The sequence below is a fragment of the Agelaius phoeniceus genome, chromosome 3 (assembly GCF_051311805.1).
Source record: "Agelaius phoeniceus isolate bAgePho1 chromosome 3, bAgePho1.hap1, whole genome shotgun sequence".
Taxonomy (NCBI): domain Eukaryota; kingdom Metazoa; phylum Chordata; class Aves; order Passeriformes; family Icteridae; genus Agelaius; species Agelaius phoeniceus.
In genome coordinates this window covers 100,768,130-100,794,279 of record NC_135267.1, presented here as the reverse complement: position 1 = coordinate 100,794,279, position 26,150 = coordinate 100,768,130, and the positions used below count along the sequence as shown (strand labels likewise).

At 46.2% G+C, this 26,150-nt stretch overlaps 1 protein-coding gene and 1 long non-coding RNA gene across 4 annotated transcripts in view; one reads left to right on the top strand and one right to left on the bottom strand.

Moving 5' to 3' along the window:
• SPRED2 (sprouty related EVH1 domain containing 2) overlaps positions 1 to 3,160 on the bottom strand; it is a 59,337-nt gene extending 56,177 nt beyond the window's left edge. The window contains exon 1 of the mRNA XM_054630527.2: positions 2,485 to 3,160. Coding sequence (XP_054486502.2) covers positions 2,485 to 2,531 — 47 coding nt within the window. The 5' untranslated portion in view covers positions 2,532 to 3,160. The remainder of the gene's footprint in view (positions 1 to 2,484) is intronic.
• Positions 1,919 to 20,596, top strand: LOC129118908 (uncharacterized). Of its 3 annotated transcripts, none has more exons than XR_013181512.1 (5): positions 1,919 to 2,492; positions 4,696 to 4,811; positions 5,874 to 5,945; positions 11,057 to 18,152; positions 19,685 to 20,596. It is a non-coding gene; the product is annotated as an uncharacterized LOC129118908 (long non-coding RNA). The 3 variants fall into 3 exon arrangements; XR_013181513.1 differs by lacking the exon at positions 19,685 to 20,596 and having other exon boundaries at positions 11,057 to 14,553; positions 18,010 to 18,270; XR_013181511.1 differs by lacking the exon at positions 19,685 to 20,596 and having other exon boundaries at positions 1,938 to 2,492; positions 11,057 to 18,270.
• Positions 20,597 to 26,150: the final 5,554 nt, after the last annotated feature.

The window sequence follows — 26,150 nt, the reverse complement described above, 5'->3', positions numbered from 1 at the left end:
CTCTAAGTATTGATCCGAAATGGTGCAGTTCTGAAGGGACCGATGAATTTCCAGCATCCCAAGTCCTGTTTGCTTCCCTTCTCGCTTTTATAAATTGCCTCAAAACTCTAAGAGTAATTGAGCTGTTCTCAAGAAACTACTAAAAAAAAAAGGCAAAAAGAAGGGGGGGAAACCCTTGTTATTTACTTGAAGAGGGTTATTCTAAAAGGCATCCTGACAGTGGTCCCTTTTTTTGTAATCTGGCTGTTAACATTTGCTTACAGTGCACTCAGTGAAACAAGAATAGCTATGCAAATTAAAGCCAGATATCTAGGGCAAATAGCGCGCTATACTACCATTGTTCTGACAGCTTGAGAAAACTTATCAGAAGAGCCTGTCCTTATTTCTTTTAACACCATATATATTGGAGAAAAAAAAATCAAATCACTTCACCCACCACTGAAATGAAAAAACAACCCATGAGTCACCGACTTCAGCAACGCTATCAATCAATGCAAGACTGGAAGCGAGGAGCTTACAGAGGAAACCATGACTTACCTAAAACACCTCTTCATGCCCTACAAAGCCAAGGCCTGCACTAAACCCTGACAGCCCAACCACGGCTGCCAGGAGAGCCACCAGGGATGTGCACTGAGGTAAGGACGATGAGGCACCACTGACCCTGAAAGTCAACACATCCAGACCCCAACAAAAAAGCTTTCAGTGGCCTGGGAATGGGTTGAGTATCAGCTCCCTGTGGTCACCAGCACTCCCAGCCTCCAAGGGACCAAAGCACACAGTTGCTGCTGGCTTGATAGGTGACCCCAGGAGAGGTGGCCTGACCCAAGAGCTCCCACACACATGAAAACCATTAGCTGAAGCCTCCGTCAGCATGGCAGTGCAGCAGCACATGGAAGAATTCACTCCCAAAACAAACTGCAGCCTACAGTCAGGGGAAAAAAATCCCCCACCTAACCATCAGAGCTAAGTGCTCAGTGTTTTACACCAACATTCACCTCTCCACTGAGCCCTGCAGGAAAACACATTTGGAGCAGTATCTTGCCTCAAGATGAAGGCAGGTGAGCGCCAGATTTTTGTCCACTGGATTGGGTTAGGTTGGTCCCCGTGTTCTCAAACCCAGAGACAGGGACCTACTTCTCTTCCTCTTGTCCAATTTCAAAAGTTTAAAAAAACCCCAAACAAACCAAATGAAGAAGCAGGTTTTTTACTGGAAATGAGTTGGCCACGTTTTTCCAGCCTGCTAGGTCACTTCTTTTTGTTTAGTATTTTTTTTTCTTGTTTTGGTTTTTCTTTTACCAAATTCAAAATAACCACGATTTTAGAAGCTATATATAAACACGTATTTATAGTCTCTTCATTAAGAGCTGCCAAAATAACAATTCCTCTCAACACACACATTGGGGCCAGAAGCCATTTCCTTTGCCACTCACATTTCTCCAGTAAATCACCCTAAAATACGTTTATCATGATGAAGGTGCAAGCGTGGCACATGCCAACGATTATGATTTTTTCGGACCTCAAAACCGAGCCAAAAAGTTGCACAATTTTGACGCTGCTTTATAAGCCCTGCAAGGAGTCGTTTTAAAGCACGGTACATCCTATGGCGCTTGGCACCGACCCAGTCCTGCACGCCAGTGAGTCATTCCTCTTGACTGTCAAAACCCCGAAGAGATAGCCAGGAACAGCCCTTGGGCCAGCACGGCGTGAAAGAGCCTTTCCTGCCATTCCGCTGCAGTAGCTTTAGGTTTTATTTTGGGGAAGAAAGCATTAAAAAAGGGAAAAGGGCACCGTCGGGCATTTTGAAAGCCTCGGTGCGGCCTCTCGGGGGGTTTATTAGCGGGGAGGCGGCGGGAGGGCTGCGGAGCGGGGGTGGGCGGCGGGGGGTGACGGTGAATGGAGAGGCCGCCGGTGACCGGGTTTATGAATGCGGCGTCATGTGACGGCGGCGGCGGCCGCCCTCCTATTCACAAAACGGTGGCGGCCGGGGCGGGGATCCGCGACGTCGTGTGTCCCCCCCCAGCTCCGCTTCCCGACCCCCCCAGGCCTGGGGCTGCGCGGCGGGGGCGCGCACCGCTCCCCCCTCCCATCTCCGCCGCTTCCGCCTCCGACCGCCCCCGCCGGGCGCCCCGAACCCCTCGGCCGGGGCGGGGAGCGGCGGCGGCGCGGGGCTGCGCCCCCTCCCTGCGGTGCCCCGGGGCCCCGCACCCCGGCGGGGCCGCGCCGCCCTCCCGGGGGTTTTTATGAATGAAAGGGCCGTATGCAAATGAGCGCGGCCCGGGGGGAGCGCGAAATGGCGGATGCGCGGGCGGGCGGCGCGCACACGAACGCGCGTGTCCGCGTCCCTCTGTCCGCCCGCGGCCGGTCCGTCTGACCCTCAGTGCACGGGGTACGGAGATGAGCGACCGGCACCAGTTCCCGCCGGGGCAACAAAGACTGTCCCCTGTTCCGTGCCCCGACCCGCCCGCCGCCCCCGGCCCCGCTCACTCGTCAGGGTAGGCTTCCTCGGTCATCTTCTCCCCGTCTAGGCTCATCCCTCGCCGCGGGCGGCCGGGCTGCGCCTCCGCATCTTCCCGAGCTTCACATGGCGAGGGAGGCCGCGCCGCGGCGGGCCGGGGCTGGCGGCCGCGCCGGGCCCGACGGCGCGGGAGCGCGGGCGGCGGCGGGGGGGGAGAAGGGGGGACTACGGCCGCGCTCGTCGCCGGGCGGCGGCGGCCGGGGGCGGAGGAGGAGGAGGAGAGGCGGCGGTCAGCGCGCCGCGGGGGCGCGGCGGGGCGCGGCGGCGGCGGCGGCGGCGCGGGGTCCGGGCCCGGGGGAGCGGCGCAGCGCCCGGGGGCAGGCGGCGGCGCCGGGCCAGCCCCATGGCCGCGATCACGCCATGGCGGGGCGCCGCGGGGGGCGGCGGAGCGGGCAGGGAGGGAGGGAGCGGGGAGCCCCGGCAGGAAGCGGCGGCGCTGCCGCGGCCGCCGGGAGCGGGCAGGGCAGCGCCGGACCCGGGCGGGAGGAGGGAAGGGAGGAGGGAGGGAGCTGCAGCGGCGGCGGCGGGGAAGGAGGAGACGCGGCCGGCAGTGGCGCCGCCCCGGCCCGGCCCCCCGAGCCCCCGCGGCGCAGCGCAGCGCCCGGGGTGCGGTCCCGCCGCGTTCGCCTCCGCCCGCTGGCGCCGCCCCCCGCGCCGCAGCCCCCGCGCCCCGCCCGCTGCCCGACGCTGCTCTCGGCCGGGCCGGAGCGACGGGGCCCGCCCGGCTGCGGTTTGTGCCATACGGCCCGGCCCGGCTCGGCTCGGCCCGGCCGAGCTCGCCGGGTTCAGCCTCACCCGGCCCCGCTTAGCCCTGCGCAGCCGGACCCAGCAAGACCTGGCTCAGCCCTGCCAGGCCGCACTTAAAAATCACAGAATCGATTAGGTTGGAAAAGTCCTCTGAGATCATCGAGTCCAACCTATGACCGAGCACCGGGTCAGTCAGACAGTGGCACTGAGTGCCACGTCCAGTCTTCCCTTAAACACCTCCGGGGGCAGTGACTCCACTATCTCCCTGGGCAGACCATTCCAATGTCTAATGACCCATTCTGTGAAGAAATTCCTCCTAATGTCCAACCTGAAACTCTACTGGCGCATCATAAGAGTGTGTCTTCTTGTCCTGTCACTGGTTGACTTGGAGAAGACCTTGCCAGATGCTCCTTTCAGGTACTTGTAAGAGAGTGATAAGGTCACTCCTGAGCCCCCTTTTCTCAGGCTAAACAACCCCATCTCCCTCAGCCACTCCTCATGAGATTTGTGCTCCAGACCCTTCACCAACTTTGTTGCCCTGCTCTGGACATCTTGGCTCACTTCAGCCTGACTTCTCCCAGCCTGGCTGGGTTCAGCCCAGCCTGGCTCAGCTTGGTTCGGTTTTGCCCAGGGCAGCCTGGCTTGGTGCAGCTCCTTGTAGTGGCTGATGTGTTTCTGTACCATGATGCCGTGTGCCCTGTGAGTGGTCTGGCAGCTGATCAGTAGAAGAAGCCCAGGGAGCTAATGTTGCCCCCACAGCTGTTTTCTCAACATCCTTGTGTTCTTCCCACCCCACCTTGCCCTCTACGAGAGCTCAAATTGCCCCTTAGAGCCACATTCAGAATTGCTGTGGGATGCACACTGGCATGCTGGTAACATCATACAGCTTTTCTCATAGGTCAGTTTAAATGTTTTTTGCTACAATGAACAGTGCCATAACTGTAAACACTCTACCAACTTGTGTTGTGTTCATAGCTACACCATGACATCTGCCCTCAGGACTTGCTTGGTCCACAGAGGAGGGGTAACAGGAGCTGACTATAGAAAACATAGTTTGGCCCATGAAGTTAAGTAACTAGCTGTGAGTTTTGGTTTTGCTTCCCCCATCAACTTCTCTGTTATTGGGCAATCCTGGGAGAAGAAATGTGTCTGTACCACCTAAGCACATCACCTTGCCCTCCAGCTTTTGCAGGCCCCTCCACTGCAGCATCCCTTTCCCACTGCAGGTAGGGAGATGAGCCATCTCTGCTCTCACTGCATTGGGATATTCAGTCTTGTTGTGGCTGCAGTTCCTAACGGAGTCCCTTACTGATTTAACTTTCAAGTCTAGTCTATGGGATTTAGTCTTGAAAGGGCCTTCAGATTTTGGTGTGGAAATTGTGTTTCTGCTCTGCTGGGTTTCAGTTTCTAAGTGCTGTAAATTTTCTTTTCAGGAACAGAAGTGGAAACTCAGAGAGAAACCTGTGGACTGCTAGTAATGAGATGGAGGCAAGAGCTGATGAAAGCTTTGAGGTCTTCTCCTCATGGAGAAGCAGTTTGTCCTTCAAAGGTGGTACCAGAATTTGCAGCTTTGTGGCACAATATTACAGTAATATTCCTGTCACTGCTAGAGGTTTGGCCATAACACCAGATAAGGTGTGAGAGTGCAAGCCTGCTGCCCTCCCTTTGGAAGACTGTGGGTGCTCTTTTGGGTGGCAATGCTGTCTATTCCCCCCAGCCCCTTCCCACCCATTCCTTTGCAAAGCCCAGTTTGTCACCCCCTTAACTGTGCTAATGCATCCCCCACTGAGGAGTGACACTGCTGGATCTGCTAAATGGTCCCAGCTAATAATACCCCCCAATACCTCTTTCTTTTGGAAAGTTATTCAAGGATCCAGCTTGCAGAATGGCATGATAAACATCTTGGCAAAGCTGAGCTGGCAGCAAAAGGAAGTGTCAGGACAGGAGTAGAGCGGTTGGGGGCAAGGAAATGGCAGGAACGTCTTCAGCTGCTGTACAATAAAAGACCAGATGTAATGATTTGACACAGTTCCACCCATCCTATGTCTTTTTTTCCCCCCCAAAGGATGCTGAGATTGCACAGACCTCTAACATCCTCAAAATCTTTCATGCCAAAAATTTCTGTGATTAGCAGGAACACTGATGTGCCTGAAGTGGGGAGTATGGCATTTAAGCAGTTGCTTACTACAGAATATGGGGAGAGTTATAGCCCTGTGAAAAACACAGGGCACAATCATGTAATTAAAAGGCCATTATAATGGTTGTACCTCTGAGGTGGACTGGGTATTAATCACTGTCTGATTAATACTTGAGAGCTTGTCTGTGTGATCTGGATGTATTTTTATGTGCTTATGTTGTGTGTGCACATATTTACCCCGATGGTGAGAAGCAAATGTGTCTGAGGCTTGGAAGCTGAAGTTTTACTTGATCTAGCTTCTTGAGTCATTTCCTGTGGATTTGCAAGATCTCTTATTTGATCTCTGCTTTCACTGTCCTGCCAATTTGCAAGCTGCTAAGCGATTTATTCTCTTAATGGTTTCTCTCACTCACTGCACAACCCTCTTACTATTACTTTCACTGAAGTATTGAATTTTATTTTTCTAATATTCAGGTTACTGTGCCGGTTCTTGTAAGCCTGTTGGAGCTGACTGACTTTTCTGAATGAAAAGGCTCTCTCTCAGAGGTGTGGTTTCTGTTTGTGCATTGTGTTGTTTGTACACAGAGCTTCTGCTCAAACACAGAGTAGCGCTTCCCTGTGATGCGATCGTTAAGGTACCCAGAATTAATTAGCCGTTGGTGGCAGAGCTTCAAGGCAGCAGCTCCTGCATACTAACGATTTGCCTGCTATGACTGTCCTGTGTTTTATATTCAAAAGAAACATTTATTTTGCGGAGTAATCCTTCAGCTGTTGCACAGAACCTTGTTTCTGCTCAGATTGGAAAAAAACTCCCCTGAGTGCTGTTACACCTTTAGCTAGCACTTATTTAGGGTGAGAACCACTGGAATTTGAAGTGTTAAAGTTTAGGATGGCATTTACTGCAGGCTTGCAACGTAGCCTCCTGCCTTCACTTACTCTCACTTGTAAAGCCTTTCAGCCTTTGAGCTGAAGTCTTCCACACTGTTGATTTAGGAACCTAATTATGAATGTTGGTACCCTGTTGACTGTGCTGAATTCAATGATTTTTCCACTGACTCACTTGGTGACTTTGAATGAGTGAGGAATGGAAGTCAGCAGTCCTGAATCATGCCATCCTCCAGACAATTACCCCCCTCCCCAATAATTCTTTTGAGCAGCAATCATATTTTAAAAGCAACGATTGCATCTGTATTTTCCCTCATCATAATTTCTCAGAATTTAAGAGCTACAAAAACAATCTGCAACATTTCAAGTGTAAAGTCTTTCAGGATTGACACTTTTTGGGAGGTCACAGTTTGGAAATACAGGGTTTTTTTCCAGCAGGAGTGGGATTTTAGCATGTGGTTTGGAGAATTGTTGGGATCCTTTTTGGGCACCTGCCAGGGAAAGAGGATGTGGAGAGCTCCTTGCAGTCTTCCCAGGATGTCTTTTTGGAGGCTGGTAAAACCAGAGCAGGCAAGCGGAACGGACCCTTGCTGCCAGATGAGCAGACTATTCCACTTCTCCATTTTTCGGTCTTTGTAAACCTGCATTTTACTAGGACACAAAGTTGAGGAGATCTCTGCACCGTTGCCTGTATGGCTTTTCTGGACACCATGGGATCAACTTGGGCAACAGCAGCAAATGTGCTGAGGGCTGGGAAGGCATTGACCAGTGCATGGAGTCAGGCATGAGTCATGCCTATGGGACAAATCTGGTGTCATTAGTAGCTGTGTTCCTCAAACCTTGTGCTCTCCTTCATCCTCTCCCAAAATAAAAGCAAAGTTTATTGAAATGGGGAGATGGTGAGGAAAAGCAGTATTTTCAAACCCTTGCTTTCCTACTGGACACTCTGTTGCCCTCCTAATATTCAGCAGTAAGTGATTTATAGCCCCCCTGACATGGTGGTTTGGTGTTTCCTTTGTGTGCATAACTTCCTTTTGATATAAAGGGATGATAACAAACCTAAATTGTAGTCTCACAAGCACATGACACTTTGTCTTTGTGGTGCAGATAGCAGGAAAATGCTCTAATCTTGAGTTCAACACTTCAGCCTATCCACCCCCAAATTCCACCCTGGTGAGAGGGTGGCATTAGTAGGTTTAGTGAGACAGCAGTGTTGGTGGGGGTGATTCTTTCACACACAGTAGTGCAGGATGATGGTTTTGGGAGTGCCACTAGAGTCAAATCTCTGGCATGGACTCAACAAGAGACGGGTACACAGCTGCTTCCTGAACTTTTTTGCATACCTTTTTGTGCTGAATGCTTGGAAGGAAAAACTGCTACAAAACCTTCACTTTCTGCTGCCGGTTCTGCAGTGGTGCTCCGACTCAGCATACCCTCTGGACCATCAAACTGAAAAATAAGTGTGCAGAAACTTTGCAAGTGTCTCCGCAACCTCAGGATTAGTCCTAAAGCCAGGCTACTCTCAGCATGAGGGAAGGGCTGCTTTTCTCTTGAGATGCCTTTCCACCCTTGAGAGGTTTCTGCATTTTTGATACAGCTGTTTCCAGGGCCTCATGAGAACTGAACAAACAGATGCCAAATAAAGTTTTACTTCACGGAGCACAAAAGTGGATGGATCTCGGAAAAACACTGGGCTTGTGCACACCTTTGTCTCCCCTCCTTGGGGGTCATTGAATCAGGTTTGAACCTTTAAGTGTATTTCAGAAAGCTGCCTTCTGATAGCCAAACTTCACTTGGGTGTTCCTCCCTTTCCCTCACAGCTATTGTGAGACCATCTCCTCTGAACACTCATGTTCCCTTTATTGCAAAGCTCTTTGATCAGCCTCAGCAGGTGACATGATGAACAGTTGACTGACTACTTTGGCAAAACCAGTTTTTGTGGCTTGACCTCCTTTTCACACACAGTGTCTTGCTGTGAGTACAGGGTCCTATTCAGTGTCTGAGTGGTTATAATTGTTGGTTTACCCAGTCTAGACCTGGTTGTGGGAGAAACCCCCGCACAGGTATCAATCAGGAATGGCTTCTGGAGTTAAATTAAGCATTTGAAATATGGAAATGCTGACATGGCTGGGTCAGATGTTTGATGATACACAGGGGAAATGAGTTGTATATACCCTGTCTGTATCCTCATTTACTCAGCCCTTGGCTTCAGGGCTGCTCAGTGACACTGACCCACTCCGTCCTTTGCAGATGCTTGGCCATATTTAATTTCAGAGGGTGCCAGTCCACCCTCTTCTCCAGGCAGATATTTTCCCTTGTGTCAACATCCTCATAACAACTCCAGCTAGGTAAATATAGCACATGCCTTATGAGTGTCCTGGAAGGACTCAGAGGTGGAGAGTCAGAGCTAAAGAAGTCTCATGGTTAACCCCATGCACCACCGAATAGCTTTGGGATAAGTTGCAGCACATGATGAGGAAGCTGGGAGGAGAGTTTAATGGTCCTGCAGAGAACACCTCCTTAGACAGCCACCCTCCAAGACGTTCCCAAGGATTCCCATGGAAAATAATCCTGTGCTCCTTTTATGTTCTGGTAATCACACACATATTATGCCTCCCTGCCAGTTCTAAGGAGAAAAGTGATTAGTCACTCCACACAAAAACCTTTGGGAACTGTACATATACTCCACTATGGATGCCAGCTCCATCTAGAAGGGAATGAAGACTCGCAGCTCTGCTCTGTGTGGTTGTCAACAGAAGCTGCTATTTGCAGGTACTGGATGCAAGGCCTTCCAGGTGCCCACTGCCAGCTGCATCCCCAGCAGTGTTTGCTGCCAGGCTTAACAAAGCCCAGAAATGCAAGCCCGGCTTATGAGAGCTTCACACCTACAAGACCAAAAGCACAAGCTTGATCCTGCTCAGAGTTCCCTTGTTTAAGACAGTAGACTCTCCAGTCTCTTAGAGAAAAAAAGAAGGGCTGGTTATTGCTGGATGCCTGTTCTGACCTTAAAAGCTGAAAGTAAAAACCATCCAAGATATGGGGCATGCTGAAGTGGCAGCTGAAGGGCTTTTTTTGTTCCTTCTGCAGTTAATGCCATTGTGCTAAAATTGCACACGGGTGGGAGTGGGGGTTAATTTAAGGTTTAGCGTGACCAAGAAGAATTATTTAGAAAATAGCAAATGGACAGCATTCTGAAAAATGAGCTTCACTTCCCTAACTAGGAGTACTTAAGTTGAAGAGACTATGAAGGAAACCTCCATATCCATGGCAGGTAAACATTTGCCTTTGATTCTGTTTTTCTCTTCAAGTCTAGAAACCCCAGCATTTACACTTAAATGAATGTGCTGTAAGCTATGTTTAGGAAGAGAATTTCATCCCCTCCTGCACGTACTTTTACACATGATAATTATTTGACTGTAGCTTTACAAAGTATGGCTGGAGGGATGGTTTGAAAGGGAGGAGTTACATAGCACTGATGATAACTGCCTGATTCAGCCCTACTGAAGGCAGTGGCAGCAGGATCAGACAATCCAGAAGAGATTATTTTGTTTTAAATAGCCATTATGGACCTTCAGTGACTTATGATAAATTCCTGCCTTCTGATTTCATGCACTGGAGGACACACATGTGTGCTGGAACCATGCATGTCTTCAGAGTCACGTATTCAGTGTGGACATGAATCTCTGCATTTTGTCACCACTTTAAAAAAAACCAAAAACTAACAGAGAGCTAGAGAGCTTATGAAGATGACATTTTTGTGAATGATGGTATTTTTTTAATACCATCGGTTTTGTCTTCATCAAACATATCACAGAGTCTGGGCTTTTCCTTTATTTTTTACATTCTGCTTCTTCTCACCCACTTGATCTGCTCCTTCCATACAAATGGAATTGTAGTCCAAAACTCATGGAGGGGTGAAAGAACTGCTCTATAACCACATGGTCTGGATGCAATACCTTGCACATAACTGCTTCTCTTTGTGCCAAAGACATTACCACACTACCAGTATTTAATTTATTACCACACAAAATGCTCTGGATAGCTGTGACATTGAAACACTTCCTATAAATTGGTTGCTGCTCAGCTCTAAAGACATTTGATGTTTTTGATGTTTTTTAGTCTAAAAAAGTACAAAGGTGAAAACTCTCCCACAAGGCCTGATCAAAATATTGTGAGATGGCAGTCTAAATTTTGGCCTCTCTCTGGCTTGCAGGAAAAGCAGGACAAGTCTTTGTTTTCTTGAAAGAAACAGGGATGGCTGTCTTTAAAATCCTGAGAGGGTGGAAAGCAGAGAGGATTTCCACCCTCCTGTGACAAGGTCACTTCTATCCCCTCTGCAGATGGACCTACTGTAGTAAGAAGATGGGCAAGGCACCTTTTGAGAAGGTCACCAGAGCCTGTTGTCCTGTGCTTTCTAAGGAATGCAAGCAGTGGTAAGGGCTTCGTGCCACTACCATTTACCTGTCACCCATATCACAGGCAAAGCTTTCTTTGATCATAATGTCTCTTATTGCAGGAAGCTGTGGAAACTCTGCAGTAACTTTGCTGCACACAACTACCCCAAAAGAAGCTTTGACCTTTTAACAATGGCACTTCATTATACAGTATTTTCTTGTGTTGATTTTTCAAGTGTTGGGGTGGAGATAATCACTGAGAAACACAAGATGTTGAAAAAAAAAATATATTAAATTATATATTGTGACTTTTGATTTACAGTATCTTTGTAATCATGTCTGATCTTATGTGCTAATTTTCATTTGTATTCTTCACAGTCATTTGTAGGTGTGGAAGAAAGTGTTGGTCTTCCATTACAGCAGAAGGAGCTACAGCCCAAGGAGATACTTGGGTGTCAGGAAGAGGACTCAAACTCAAGAATATTTGGGAGTCATTTAAGACAGGAAGACAACATCCACTCAAGTTTAATTCCCTGTGCTTGGCTGTGAGTGGTGCATAAATCACCTGAGACCCTCCATTCCTCTGTAATTTACTGTTGGAAAGGACAGAAATAAATTCTAACATATTTGTGAGACACACCAGAATTACTCCAAACTTAGAAGAATTTTGGAGCAAAGTTAAACGCTTCAAGCCTAAATTGCACACTGCTAATTATCTCCTTATAGTTTATGTCATCATGGATTAAAATGAAATGCTGCTATGAAGGTGCCCCATCAAACAGAACATGGTTCTAGTTGTTTGTCTTGTGTGGCCTGAGTAAAAGTGCATTTCCGCCCCAGGAAAATCCTTTATGTCCTGATTTCCAAGTTCAAAAATAACTCTCTACAGATGAAACATATTTTTCACCCTTTAAAGTAGTGTTTTCACCTACAAATACTTGCTGCCTAAACAAGATCTCTTTCCTTTGCACTTGTGCCAACATGCAACTTGGATAAAGAACTAAACTTAGATTCATAGTTGTAATGCTTCCACTGACTTTTTTGGTTTTGTTTTTTAATAATGACTCTAAGACATGTGCCATCTCTCTTCTGAATTTTAATCTTTCTAATGAAGGTGTGTTTGAAGAAGGCACACCCTTCAGAAGATGTTTTGTGGTACCGTCTTTGAGCCTTTAGTGTTGAGGACCAGCTGCATTTTCAATTTTAAATGCACTTTTCAGGGTCTTACATCACAGAGGCCTAAATTAAAACACACTTACCATAAAGAGGTGCAGCACATGCATTCATCCTGGAAATTGCACTGCGACATGAAAGATATCCAAACCCTACATGTAATTTTGAAGATGAGCAAGCCTTGGCTTTTCAGATGTCCCACGTGAGGGAAGCGCGCCCAGGTCCAGCAAAATTGTAAGCTTCTGAATCATGGAACCTGGATCTTAAAGCCTCTAATTCCCACTGAATTAGAGATGTTTGACAATGTGTGTGGCTGTGAAAATTAAGCCCAGTGCTGGATTGGGGGTGGCCGACTGCCTGGTGGATGTGAGCCTACGCAGGAACCCCTGTGGTCCAACACCCAGGGTGATCCAGGGACATGCAGAACTCAGCAATGGGCAGCTCTCACTTTATGCCTCCCAGCTCATCCTCCACATGTTATTCAGGATCAGGGATCAGGATCTGGTAGCTCCCCATGACATGAAAATTTTGAACATTTTCTTTAGTGGTTTGCAGGCTGAAAAGGGCTGGTCATGCCTTCTATAAAGAATTATCTGATTAGCTCTAGATGTCTTTCTCCTAATGAAGGTTATTGGAGAAAATTTTTCTTCTCTAGTATGGTGGTATACACCAGGAGTAAGACCTCTGCACCTTCATTTTGGATGTATATACCATGGTGAGAGCAGCAGCTGGTCTTTAACTTAGCTCCCTGCAGCTATGGAAACCTTGCCACAGGTTGTGCACCCCTGCAGAAACAGAGACCTACTTTCAGGGTTCATGGGTTTAATGCCAAATTCTCTCTCCATATACATGGCTCCCAGCAACTGAACAGTAGCTGCAGAGAGCCATCAGCTTCATTAGCCTGCAGGTATACAGAGGGAACCCCCAAACTTCAGCCTGAGACTTCCCTTCCTGCCTCTATTTAATGTCAGTTTCACTTGCAACTGTTTAGGGGAAAGATTTTTCCGCAATCTCTTTCAAGTATCAGATACTGGCAATCCCTCTCCTGGAGTGCCGTGGTTGGAGAGTATCCTGGGCTAACTTGGGAGGGCAAGGCTCTCCCATATCTAAACATTGCAGTAAATGTTATTCAGCCTCCTGTAGGGTTACTGAGCTTGACACAAATGTCCTAGCCAAGCTCACAAGGAAGAGGAAATATGGGAATATACGCCACCAGAAGACACTGTCTCCCTTGACGTTTTTGTCTGTAAAACAATAGCTTACAGAGCGTTTTTAACTGAAAGGTGTTGTTGGCCTCTTTCCTTTTCATTTTTTGACTTTTGTTTCCTGTAGGAGGGTCTCTGGAATTCCTTAATGTTGTCATCGAGTCCTAGGGATTTTTTTTCCCCTCTTTTAGCTGTGCTACATCTCCCAGGTTGCCAGCAATGCAAAATTGCTGAGGGAAGACATTTTTGTTTAAACTGGAAGCCATGAATACAAGAGCTTCTCCTCCCAAAGGAAATGTTGTTTTTACTTCCATGTCCCCAATCTTACATCTTTGCTTTGTACTCAGGTATTTTCACTTGAGACTTCCCAGTTTCCTAGAAATTCTGATTTACTCTCTTCCTGAGTCTGTGGAACAAGATACTAAATCCATCTTGCTTGGAAAAAAATTAAAGAAAGAACAATAAAACCCTAATTGAAACATTTTGCTGAAAAATGTCACAGCATAGTGATTTTTGAAACAAAAGCCAAATAAATACTTTTTGCTTTTCTAAATTAGGAAAAGAAATGCTCGTGTATACCCATTCAGTTGGAGTGGAATTGGAAAATCTTTGTTTCATATGCAGTGCCAACTTCAGGAAAAGGAGAGTCTGGCTTTGTCTTCTTATGTGTATTTGTGTGTCTTTGTTATCAATATGTGGCAGTCAGTCTTGGGAAGTTTCACTGTGATGTTGAGGAGAAGTCTGCAATTCCAGGCACTAAGGTGGCTCCTTTGGAAAGGCTGAAATGTGGCTGCCTGCTCTTAGGAACTTCTCTAAAACCACAGGGACTCTGCACCCCACTTCTTTCTAACTCAGGACAACCAGATGTCCAAGGCCCAGGTCCATTCTGAGATCCTAACAAGTATCTTTGGGATATTGTTTTGTCCCAAATTTTATTTCCTGGATATGTTTTTTTTTTCCAGCAAGCCCTTCTTCATCTGCAGTGATCTGATCTTCTTCCACATCGAAAAGACAGGAGCCTCCCATGCAGGAGACTTGTGCCTCACTCACCTCACCACCCTCCCCAACTTGTCCTCCCTTCACTGCTTCTTTCTCTCTTTACAGTCATCACCCAACTGTGAGCTTTGTAACCTCAGTGCATTTATATCCCCGCTCTCCCAGATCTCAAGGGATAAGTTCTTGTCAGTCCCACCCAGAGGGATCATTCCTGTGTGTGCAATGAGTTTAGGGAACATCATGCAGAATCTCAGTCCAGGATTCCCTGGCCAAAACTGAGACACCACGTTCCCTTCCACCATGTGAAAATGAAAGTAAGCTTGGCCACAGCAAAACCACAGAGCAGTGGTGAAGCCTTCAGTGTTGGTGGAGGTGGAATAAAGCACACAAATCTTTACTTCAGATTTTCAAGGGGTGCAAAATACATGGATGTGCCTGTCAGCAAGACTTCCAGAAGGACAAAATGTCACGGGGATCCCCACTACGAAAAGCTGCCCTAAGGTTGGTGACACAGGATTTCCGCAAGCTGGTGCTTATCTTGTAGGCAGATCTCCTGGGGGGTGAAAAGTCAGACACACACACACACAGGTACAGTGAGCACAGCTGTCTGTTGTGGGGCTGTAAGGAACTGCCGGAAACCCATGGAGGAAGATGCAAAAAACCCCAAAAATGTAAAGGGGAAAGGCAGGAGGGAAGAAGCTGTTTTTCTCAAAGCTTGGCTGCCCTTGCAAGCAGAGTAACATCACAAAAGAGACACATGGTTAGGCAGGTTTAGACCATGAAATCCTTTTGGAGTTTTGTAGATGGTGAAGTAGAGAGAAAGAAACTTTGCTGAACACCTGTGCAGTGGTTAATGTGATGTTTTCAGGAGAGTTCGCCCATGAGTAGGCACAGCAGCTTGCTGTGCTGATAAAGCTCATTTCTGCTCTGGAGTTAGGCAAACTGAGCCATGGGGGCAAATCAACTCACCAAAGCCACACAGTAAATGTGACAGAGGTAGAAAGATTAAATATGAACAGATTGCCTTTACCCTACCTGCTTCACACACTCATGCGAAGACAGAATCTGCACTGAGCATTTTAGAATCTCTTGAAATTCTGAAGTCAGGTGTCCTGGATAGTACTGACTCACTTATGTAGAAGTTAAGAATGGAGTAAAATGGGTTACTTGAGGTCTCAGTTTGGCCCAAAGGAGCAAAGGTTGCTGCTCGCTCCATGTCTGCGTGTCAGGAAGGCATAGAGCAGAGAACAAAACCTCTGAAAGACCTGGGGAAGTAATAGCTGCTTCAGTTCAGGGGCTGAGCTGGAAAATGGTGAGTAAAAGAATTAGATTGCATCAAAGCAAAAGAAATGGTAATTTTAACCTTTTTTTTTTCCCACTTGTTTTAGGGGAAATGGGAAAAAAACCCCAATGTGTTATTTTGGGTCAGCCCAAATTGCATTTTGAATGTAATATTTTGTTTTGAGGTTAGTTGCCCCTCTTGTTTCTCACACTTTCTTTTATTTCATGTCTCTTTTGAGTGGAAAATGCCGCTTTAAAATAACAAATCAGAGGGTTGTGTTTAAGAGGCAGTGAAATAGAATGCTCTGGGATTTTCAAAACAATTTCTTTCAAGAAATGTAGTTATGTATGTATTTCCTCTATAAATTTTTGGGTGCAGTTGAAAATGTTTGCCATGTTTCATTCATATTGGCATATTGGAAACTCCAGAATTGCATGGTTTGAGTTTATATTTTTTTTCCTAGGTATTTTAGGGGTTTTTTGTTTGTTTTTGTTTTTTGGGGTTTTTTTTGTTTTGTTTTGTTTTGTTTTTGGTTTTGGTTTTTGTTTTGTTTTGTTTTGTTTTTGAGCTTTTTGGGTTTTTTTGGTTTTTTGGCCTTATTAAATTTCTGCTGAAGGAATTGCCTCTGCAGAAACAACAAAAGGGAGATGTGTAACCTGTGGAATGGGAGATTTCAGGCAACAGGACAAGGCTTACAACAGCACCTGGGGCAGAGGCCAGTGTATGGCTGAAGGCAAAAGCATGAGCTTATTTCCCAGCAAAGCTACTGAAGAAACAGCAGTGAGGAAAGAGTTGAGGCAACAGGGGATGGATGTTCAGTTTTAAGTGGCTGTGCCACTGGAGGGATGATTTTCCATCAGCCAGATCACTGTCACAAGCCTTGCATCCCAGGTTTTCTCAGTTTGCTGGCAGGCCCTAGAGAGGCAGATGTGTCGGATCATGGAAGGGATGTTGAGGGCTGGTTTTATTCTTGTGCACCCCATCCCCTGTGGGGGGATCTGCAGGGCTCTCTCCTTTGGTTGGGTTTGCCCTCTTAGGGCTATGGAGAGAGGGAGGTGCTCTCAGAGCTGCTACCCCTCTACCCTAGATCTGGGCTTGCTTGCTCTCCAGGCAGGCTTGGGGTGTATGGAAGAGCAAAATGCCTTGTGCTCGCTCCAGATAAGAGAGGTGATGCTGATAGGGGTGAGGGAAACGACGCAAGCAACTGACTGAAGCAGAATGTGGTTTGCAGCACAAGTGTTTGCCTGACTTGTCAGAACTGTGAGGCAGGGGCAGGTGGGAGCTGGTCCGGGGGTGCCACACTGCACTATGATGTCCAGTGGACAGTCAGGTCCTAGAGCTTCTCTTTCCATAGCATCCACTGTGGAGGCAGTAGCCCTTTAAAACCAGATGTAGGGTAACTGGCAGCTTAGGTGACAGGCATTTCCTTCCCAACCAAGAAATAATGCTGTGTGCTTTGACTAGCAGGGGAATTCAGACATTCTGAATTCAAGCCATTTAAAGTTAGAAACTCCTTTTTCTGATTTTCCCAGAGCTGGCCAGCTGTGGCCTTCTGTGTTTGCTGCATCATGAGATGCTTTGTAATGAAGTGGTGGGGTCTCAGCAGGCCTTATGCTGTCACTGGAACAATGGAGCGCAGACTTTCTTTATATCCTGGAGGGCATCAAATAATAAGAACAAGAAAAGTTGTCCAGCTGTGCTTCAGCTGGACTACTTTTCTCTTTTCATTTTTTCAATGTCTTAGTAGACAGCATGGCTGTCTGACTCACTTGTCTTCTGAGGAGGATACTTAAAATGTAAATAGAAAACTTGTTTTAAGAAATGGCATGTGCCTAGCATGAAGAAGTAAGAATTACCCTTGCTGGAATAACCTTCCTTTCATTGGGATTATATTAGGGAGGAATTTGGTCCGCTCCTTGGCAGCTCCGTGCACAAGCTGGCCGTTGTTATTAAAATCTAGAAATTCATTCCTAACCTTAGTCACCTCAGGTGATTTGCACTTGAAAAGATCACACAGACTGGTAAATTTGGGAAGGATACATAAAGGACTAGCAACACGAACTGCCTTCTGGCTGGTGAGGGCTGGGGTTACTCAGATTTCTTGGCAGTGCAGGGCTATTCATTAATTCAGTTTAACCCCCTACAAAGTCCATGTAGAGGTGAAGAATTGCAGGCAAAACCCACTGGCTGGACCCCCAGTTCAGAAGACTGCCTGGGGGTGTCTGTCATGGCTCAAGGTGTCCTGGAGAAGGAAGCCTAAGTATCTGGCTCTCCTGGCCAGTGGGAGATGTGCCTGTGACAGTGCAGGATGTTTGCTGCTCACAGCTTCTCTCCAGTTCCTTGTCACAGTAAGGTGAAAATGGACACAACAAGTGGCTTAAAGAATAGATTTTGAAGAGAGCAGGTCAAGGGATCTGTGGGGCCTGGTGGTGAGAGTGACTTGAGCAGCACAGCTGCACCTGGAGGAGGATGTACAGCTCCACCCCTATGCTCCTGCTGGGAAAGGCCTGCTTGGGAGGCAAAGCCCAGCTCAGCAGGGACCTGGGAAAAAGGGGGCTATGAAACAATTTGCCTGCATCTATTGAAGCAAAGCAAGCAGACGGCATGGAGAACGACTCATATGCTAAGCCCATCATACTTGCTGTCATATTTTTTGTTGTTTTTTTTCGTTGTAGAAACCACTACAGAGAGCAGCACATTTCCAGGAGCCTGGCTCCAGCAAGCAAACTTCCTTGTGGCTTCCTGTCGGCTTGGGGAGGATTCGTGGCTGGGATGCTTTACCTCTTCCGTGCCAACTCAACTGGAGCCATGTCTCAAGGTGGTTCTTTGATACCCTGTACAAAGGATTGTTCCTTATGGTGTTTTTGTCATGAAATAATATGTTTCTGCAAAGTTTAATCTGATTAAAATACAAAGAATTAGGATGGGGGACTGGATATGTGCAAAGTAGTATTTATGTATCTGTTTCTTTTGTTAATAGATAGGCCTGCCAGTTCCACAAAAACTTAAGCATGCACTTAGTGTTCCCAGTGGCTAATCCCATGAAAGTCTACTCCCAGTGTGTATTCAAGCACACACGTACATCCGCATATGGCACAGACTGCATGGCCCTAACCCTGATGTGCTGACTTAGAGCTGTCAGTTGTGAATGTTCCCATGTCTGGAGCATATCCTCAGACTCAGGGATGCCTAAACCCTCACTGTCTGGATCTACAAGGTGTTAAGTAGGACTTGGAAAATGGAGGGCTGGAACGGATAGGCAAGAAGTTACATTTAATGATGTGAAATAACGGTAGAAGCCAGGCACAGGATCATTAAATAATGGATTTGGTTGTTCATTATTTACTTCAGCCTTCCTTCTGCCCCTGTGAAATGCTGACTCCTGTGCTGTCCATCTAAAAATGGCACAGTTGCCATAACTTTTTCCAAAATGGACATTTTTGTTTAATATTTTGAAAGCAGGTCTGACAAATCCACAAGTATCAGTGTTAGGCAGAAGAAGAGAAAGCTCAGAGATAATGCAGTATGTTCATGTAGTAAGGCATGCACCTTATCACTCAGTAAAATTGGTGAATTGCTATCAGTGCCACAACAGCGTTCTCAATTGCTCCAAGAACTTGCCATCTTTGATACAAGACCACCAGAATTTTGGTATGCAATCTGATAAAAAGCCAACTGTACCAAAGCAGCAAAGAGATTAAAAGAAAAACAAACAAAGGAAATGGAGGGGGGAAAACTCCAAATTAAAACTTGCAAACTAGAATTTTAACTGTATAACACATTTTATACTAAAAACCCTCACCATATATTCCAGTATTGTTTTGATAGCAGATCCATTGCTCATGTGAGACTGGAGTGACACCAGTCTGTAGGTACTGCTGTGCAATTCTGGGATCTCTAGAGCACTGGTGATTGTGAGTTGTTCTTTCTTATAAGGACCCTATGGACTTGGATACTTGGGAAGATGTGCTGGGTTTGATTTTCAGAGTAACCTGAAGCAAAAGTCAGCTTGAGGCTGCCAGATTGTGCCTGGTTTCAGATCAAACCTCTGTGAAAGTAGTGAATTGAGTAGGGTTTCCACTCAAACCATAAATTGGTCTTGATATGCTTGAAACTTTGCCCAGATTTTTTTTTTTTTCTTTTTCTTTTTCCCAAACTTGGCCTGTGTTCTAGCTTTGTAATAAAACCTAAAACAAACATCTCTGGGTTTCGGGTTTAGTTGTGAAAGTTTAACACAGAAACCATTTTCCTCCAGGGGGAAGGGGGTTGCTGGCCTGTGTGCTAAGGCTAAGCTTTGTTTTTTATTCTTTTGAGAGTGACAGTGACAGTTTGTATTTTCTCCCTTGAAAGAAGTTGGAGAAAAGGCTTTGGCTCAACCGCTGATCTGAAGGACAGAACAGAGAAGGGTGACCATCATGTCCCTGCTTGGATCTCCAGCCTGGTTTTCCCATTCTTGGTAGCAACAGAGAGTACATTATTGCAGAAAAGCCCTGCTGTCTGGCTGTGATGCTACTTAACTCAGACCAGAGCAGCTCTGAATCAAGGTCAGCATTTGATAGCATGGAGGCCAAAGATAGCAGGAGGACAGATTTTTGCCTGGCACATGGTAAGATCAACAACTGGGAACCATGCCACACAAGAGAAGGAGCTGTCAAAAATTGCAGCTTCCAGCTTGCGCTGAATTCCCATCTCACTGGGAGTGAGGCTTGTTGTGTAAGAAAGCAAGATACCATCCATTAATTGCTGGCAGCATTTTGTCTTTTTGAGAGATAGAAAATTCTGATTCCTCTTGTGTTTCTCCCAGCAAGCTGTGCCTCACTTTTTGTCAAGGAAGACCAAGCTGGCATTGCTCCCCTTGCCCTGGTTGGCATGAGGGAATCCAGGACTCCAGCATTTTCCCATTAGTCTAGGGCATCATGTGGTGTGAAACAGGGCTTTTAAAAGTTGTTTTTTAGTCCAGATTACTAATGTCTACAAGATGAAACACTTCAGGAGTTACCATTCACTACGCTAAGAAGTTGCTGCTGTCTCTGATGTGGTCCTCACAGCTTTTGATCCAGTGGCGTGAATGCCAACACCAGAGTCCTCTCGGTGTGCCTGGCTATAATCACAGGAAGCTCGTTCATTACGCATGTCCTGAAGATATGGAAGTCTTGCTAATCAGCTGGGTTGGGAGGGGTAAATTAATCATTTCCTTTTACACTTGTTGATAGAGCAATTCATTCTGTCATGTGAAAATTTGGAAGTGGGGGAAAGTTTCAGTAAACTGTGAGTAAAACCTGATATTTCAGTCATGTTGTGGTCCAGCTTTGCTGCTGCTTTTGTCTTTAATCTTACTTTCCCTGCCTCCTCACAGCAGGGCCTTTTCCAGGATTAAGCCACACTTCCTAGAGCTGTCCTTTTGAGTTAACTGGTACAGGGAATAGACCGAAGACCTAGGGAAGTGCACCTACTGTCCCCACTCAAGGGAGCAGATGAGATCCTGGAGAAAAATGCTTGAGGCAGTACAGCCACTGTTATCTCCAGCCGTTAGCAGCAAGAAGAGATTAGAGACCTCACATGCTTTCCTCAGAAAGTAGGAAAGAAGTGGCCGGAGCAGTCGGGACAAATTCTTTCTGCCTCTGCCTGTCCCATTGGGCACTGCTGAGCTTTCTTTACTTGCCGCTACAGAAGAATCTAAAATAACACTCCTTTGGCTGCTGCCCTGGATCTCTTCATGAAATGAGGGAAGTAATGCACATCTTCAGTACTCTGTGTCCTTCTCCTGGCAGTGCCTGACTTCTGCAGCGATATTTTAGCCTCTCCAGAGGCAGCTGCTGAAATATTGTTGAGCATAGCATTGGAAAATAAGGAGAACTGAAGCTGGGTTTTTTTTGTTTGTTTGGTTTGTTATGTTTTGGGTTTTTTGCTACATCAGGCTTTAAGCTGTAGTTCTAACAATAACATTTCAAGTCATAGTTCAATAATACCACTATGTGTTTTAGGGATATTGATGTCATGGTGGTTTTAGATGCTTGTCTAGGTCCTACGAATATTGGTGGGTATGTACACAAAGGGTCTTCATATTACTCCACAGGACCTGAGGTCTGCAACCAGGGATCATTAACAAAATGTTACATGTCAAATCCATTTAAACATCCCACACCATCTAGATACAGCAATTGTCATATAAAGTGCATGGCTATGGTATTGGAAGAACTTGCTGCTTATTTTGCCTGATTGCTCACCTGTTTGCTGCAATATCCTTGTGCTAAGTGCAGACCTCTGTAAAGCTCCTTACACTGGCTCTTTGGTAGGGTGGGACTGGATGTTATCTAAATTGGGGGGGTAAAAAGAGCAATTAATGTTTCATGCGATCACAGAATCACCTTTCAATTACACCAACGGAGATAAAACTTGTTAGTTAACTGAAGGGCTGAAACCTCAAGGTAACCAGATGCCATTGGATTAAGAGGACGCAAGAGAAGATGGAACTGTGTGCTACAGGAGCTTTTGGTTTGCCAGGCTTGCATGAGTGTGGCTGCACTTTCCATTTACAAAACACGGCTATTTTTGGTATTATTAAGTTAGTACAGATGTGAAATGGTCTCTTTTAGACCTTTTCTCCTCAAAGAAGCAATGCTGCTTTATCTATGTTGAGGCAGTGAAAATGTTATATGCTACCAACCCAGCTGTGCACCATGTTAGTTTAAGGAGCTGACAAAAGGGTTTAAAGTTAATCCAACTGATTTCAGAGTGCTCTGATACAGAGCTGACCCCTAGCTTCATGTTGATGACAGGCAGCAGACACTGGCACCCTCAAAGGAACCTAGTACTTAGGTGTCTTTAAGCTGATCTAAGTGCTCCTTCTCTCTCAGGTTGTTCTGGTATGGTGCTTTGGGTATTTACAGTTAAAGCTGTCATTGGGCAAAACATCACCCTGGGCTTGCAAAGACCTTGCCAAATCAGGTAGTACCAGCTGGACCGAGCTTGCAGTGAAATGATGAAATGCTGGCTACATGCAAAAAATACCTGTGGATTGGGTGTCAGTAGCTCTGCTGATGGAACCTATTGCTGGAAGGTAGTAGCCACAGCTGCTCCTTCAACATTCAGTGGCCCAAACCTGTATTGATTGTGACAAATTTGTTGGTTTCTGCTCTTGCTCTGGTTCCTCAATGCAGCTTCTGCTCTTCAGCTTCTTTCTGAGAAGATCATGTCATGAAGACAGACCCTGCTCTGGCTTTCAGCTATGCAATTTTGGCCCCAAAATGAAATGATTCTCTGCTTCTGTAATTGTACCTATGCAACATTATTATGCAGTGACAAAATGTTGTGGCTCAGCCTTCCCTACCTCCTCATGGCACTGCCACACAAATCACCGTGTTAGTAAAACAAATGGCAAAGTTATGGAAGAGAGCTTGAGCTGAACTAATGGCAGATTGCTGCTAGAAGAGGGGAGCATATCCCCTCTTGCTCTGCGCGCCCCCGTTCTGCCCTAAACTGTGACTATTCTCCTCCACCCTTTGTGCCAGTCTTCAGCCTGTTTGGGATCCTTCAGTTGAAAGCACTGAACCAAGGTCTTGATAAAAACGAAAACTAAAATGAAAAAGAAAAAACTAAATCCACACACTCACAAAAAGGAGATTTTTGGACTGGACAGAAGAAAGTGGAGTCTAGTACAGAGGATGGGACAGAATGCAGAGTTAAAATGGGATGTTCAGTGAGAATGGAAATGGGATAAGGAAAAAAAAACAAGAGGAAGGAGAAAGAGGAGGGCATTGAACTGTTATTTAAGCCCATCCACTGCATGTAATCTCACTTTCTTCCTGTACCCAAGTCTCAAGGCAGGAGACCTGTCCTCTGCCTTGTATCTTTGGCAGAAATCTTTTGGCAGAAATCTTTAACATTTTTTTTGCAAATGGATTTGGTAGCCGCAGCACCCACCAATGTGCAGAACGTGGGATGCACGTGGCAATTCAGGATCCCCTGCTCTGGATAGTGGGATGAAGCTGTTTGCCTCAGCTTACTAAGCACTGCCGCTGGACACACAGATGTACAATGACCAGGGAAGAAGCAAGCAGTAAGCTCTGAGGGAGGGAAGAAGTGAGTTGAAATGAATGTAAGAAGCACTGTTTTCAGGCTGCAAGATGTGTAATGACTAATCTGAACAAAAGCTCTCTATCCCAGCAAGGTGTTAATTATATGTCTTGTCTTTCTGGATATGTGTGAACAGGGTCTCTTTGCCCACTGGGAACAATGGGTATAATTATTATTTAGTGGGAAAGAGAGGAAGCCCAGCTACCCTTAATGCACAGGATCAAATGAAGGCCAATAAAGTGTATGTACACGTGGCCTGCACTCTGTGGCTTAGTGTAACCTACAAAGTTTGCCAGTGTAATTCTAGGGTGTGGAAAGAAACGAACTCCCCCACTGCTGGCAAGGTGCTGGTGTAGACAGAGCTGTGCTGACAGATGAGTGTTTCTGACAGTTTAGCATGTCTGGGTATGTTGGTGGCGTTGCCGTAGGCTGAAACTCCCTTTGGTGGCACAGGCCTTGTCTCTGTTAGGGGATTCAGCCCACACCCCTCCACAGCAGTAGTACAGGCAAGGACAGTTTCACTTATTTTGTTGTTGTTGTTAGTGCAAGATGAATGCCTCCTAGCCCAGGACAATGTTTTTCATGCGTTGGTTTGCTGATGTTCTAGATGTATTATGGGGTACAGTACATGTTTTGAACAGTAGAGCTCTGTGTTTCAGGCTCTGGCTAGGGAAGTCTCTGAGGCTGAAGCAGGAAAGTATTTATGCCAGAAAGTGATGCAGAACTGCACAGGAGGGGGGCAGGGGGCTGCACCGTGACGCTCTTGTAGAGAGAGAGGACAGCTCACTTGAGCATGTGTATAAGACACTCTCTGTCCTATCACTCCAGAGCCAAGTTAGAACATAAGTCTCAAAAGTCACCATAAGATTGTCTAGGTAGGGCCTGATACTGCTCTGTTTCAAGCAGTATCTGTTCAGTTCTTCAGTATAGGAGATCCCCTCTGCAGAAGAATTCTGTGCACAAAGCTGCCCAGCTCTGCTCCCTGCCACAAACCCTGGATGGTGCTCATCACCTCTTCAGCAGGCTCTTGCTGTAGTGAATTCCTCTGGCTTGCTCATTTGCTCCTTCACTTTGGGAAACAGAGGATTTTCCCCCTCCTGGCTGAGCACACAAAGTGTGGACCATTTTGTCAAGATCCATGCTGGCTCTGATTTCAAGAGTTGACTGTCATCAAGCATCAGTGTCACCAGGGAGCTTTCTGCTAGGTATGGTCCAGAAAACTGCTTGGACTGATCTTGCTAATGACTTATGTGCAGCTGTAGAAGAACATGGAAACCTTCTTTGCCAGAATGCTAGAGGAATTTCTAGGTTTAACCCTCCATGGAGTATCCTGAGCTTTGAATGTGAAAAAAAAAGTGAGTTCTGGTAAATGTGATTAATTTTATTAGGAGGAAAAAGGTAAGAAAATTAGCATTAAATTTATTCAAAAGTACAATAAGTGTTGGTTGGAAAAAAGCATAGAGACCTCATTATGGATAACTTAAATAACCATAGATAACCAAAATGTGAGAGTGCAAACATAAAGCATAAATCTTTCTGCTACCTCCTCAAAGCACAAGGACTGCGGAAAAAGGTGCTTTAACCAAAGTTTCTTTCCCTCTACTAAAAGCATGCTTTTCCTGAAGAGATGCCATGCATAAAGAAGAAATCATGCTAAAGGCATAATTTTGTTTTCCAAGTCAATGTTTCATTTGCCTCCTCTTAGAATATACTTTTCTTTGCTTATAATCTTGGCATGGCTGTACATATTTTCTATTCTCTTCAGGGGTGGTTTGCTTTGTTGTCATAGCAATGCCTTCTAACTCCTGCACTCACCAGTTTCTTTTCAGGTTCCTGCAGGCTGCAACCAGTCCCTCATTGTGATGATCACATCTCCTAACAGCTTTAACGCCTCTTTTTTTATCTCCTAACTATAGGCACATTCAGAAGCACGATTCCAAAGAATTCTGGCCCAAACAGGTTTTCAGCTTGAAGTTGGGGGAAAAAAAAAAAAGCGCAATAATATTGTTTATATCTGTTTGGGGTTTTCATTGTTCTGCTGATGATCTAATATTTCAACATTTTTATTCATTCATCTTCTTTCTTGGATGTGAGCTATAATTGCCCTGGTGATCTGGCTATTGGAGATGAGATGCACCAGGCTGGAGAGGTCCTGGTTGACTGGAAGCTGGCTAATGTTGTCCCAGTTTTCAAAAAAGTGAAATTAGGACGACCCTGGAAATTGTAAGCCTGTCAGACTCACTTCAGCGACTGGTAAATTATGGAGAAGATTATTGAGGGAGGTATTGAAAAGCACCTGAAGGACAAGACAGTCACTGGTGACAGCCAGCACAGCTTCAAGTCCTGCTTATCAAACCTGATTTCCACCCAGCTGATCAAGAGAAGCTAGTTGTTGTTATGCTTTTGGATTCCAGTAAAGCTTTTGATACTGTCTCTCATGGGATCCTTCTGGACAAAATGTTCATCCCCCAGCTGGATAAACACATCCTGGGATGGGTGAACTCACAGCTGGGGCACAAAGGGTTACAGTGAATGGGGTGACATCAGACTGGGGACCTGTCACTACTGGGGTTCTGCAGGGCTCCATCCTTGGCCCTGTGCTCCTCAACATCTCCATAAATGACCTGGACACAGGACTGGAGGGACACTGAGCCAGTTCACAGACAATACACAAGGGAGAGGAGCTGTTGGCTCCCTCCAAGTCAGGGAGATGCTGCAAAGAGACCTCAGCAAATGAGAG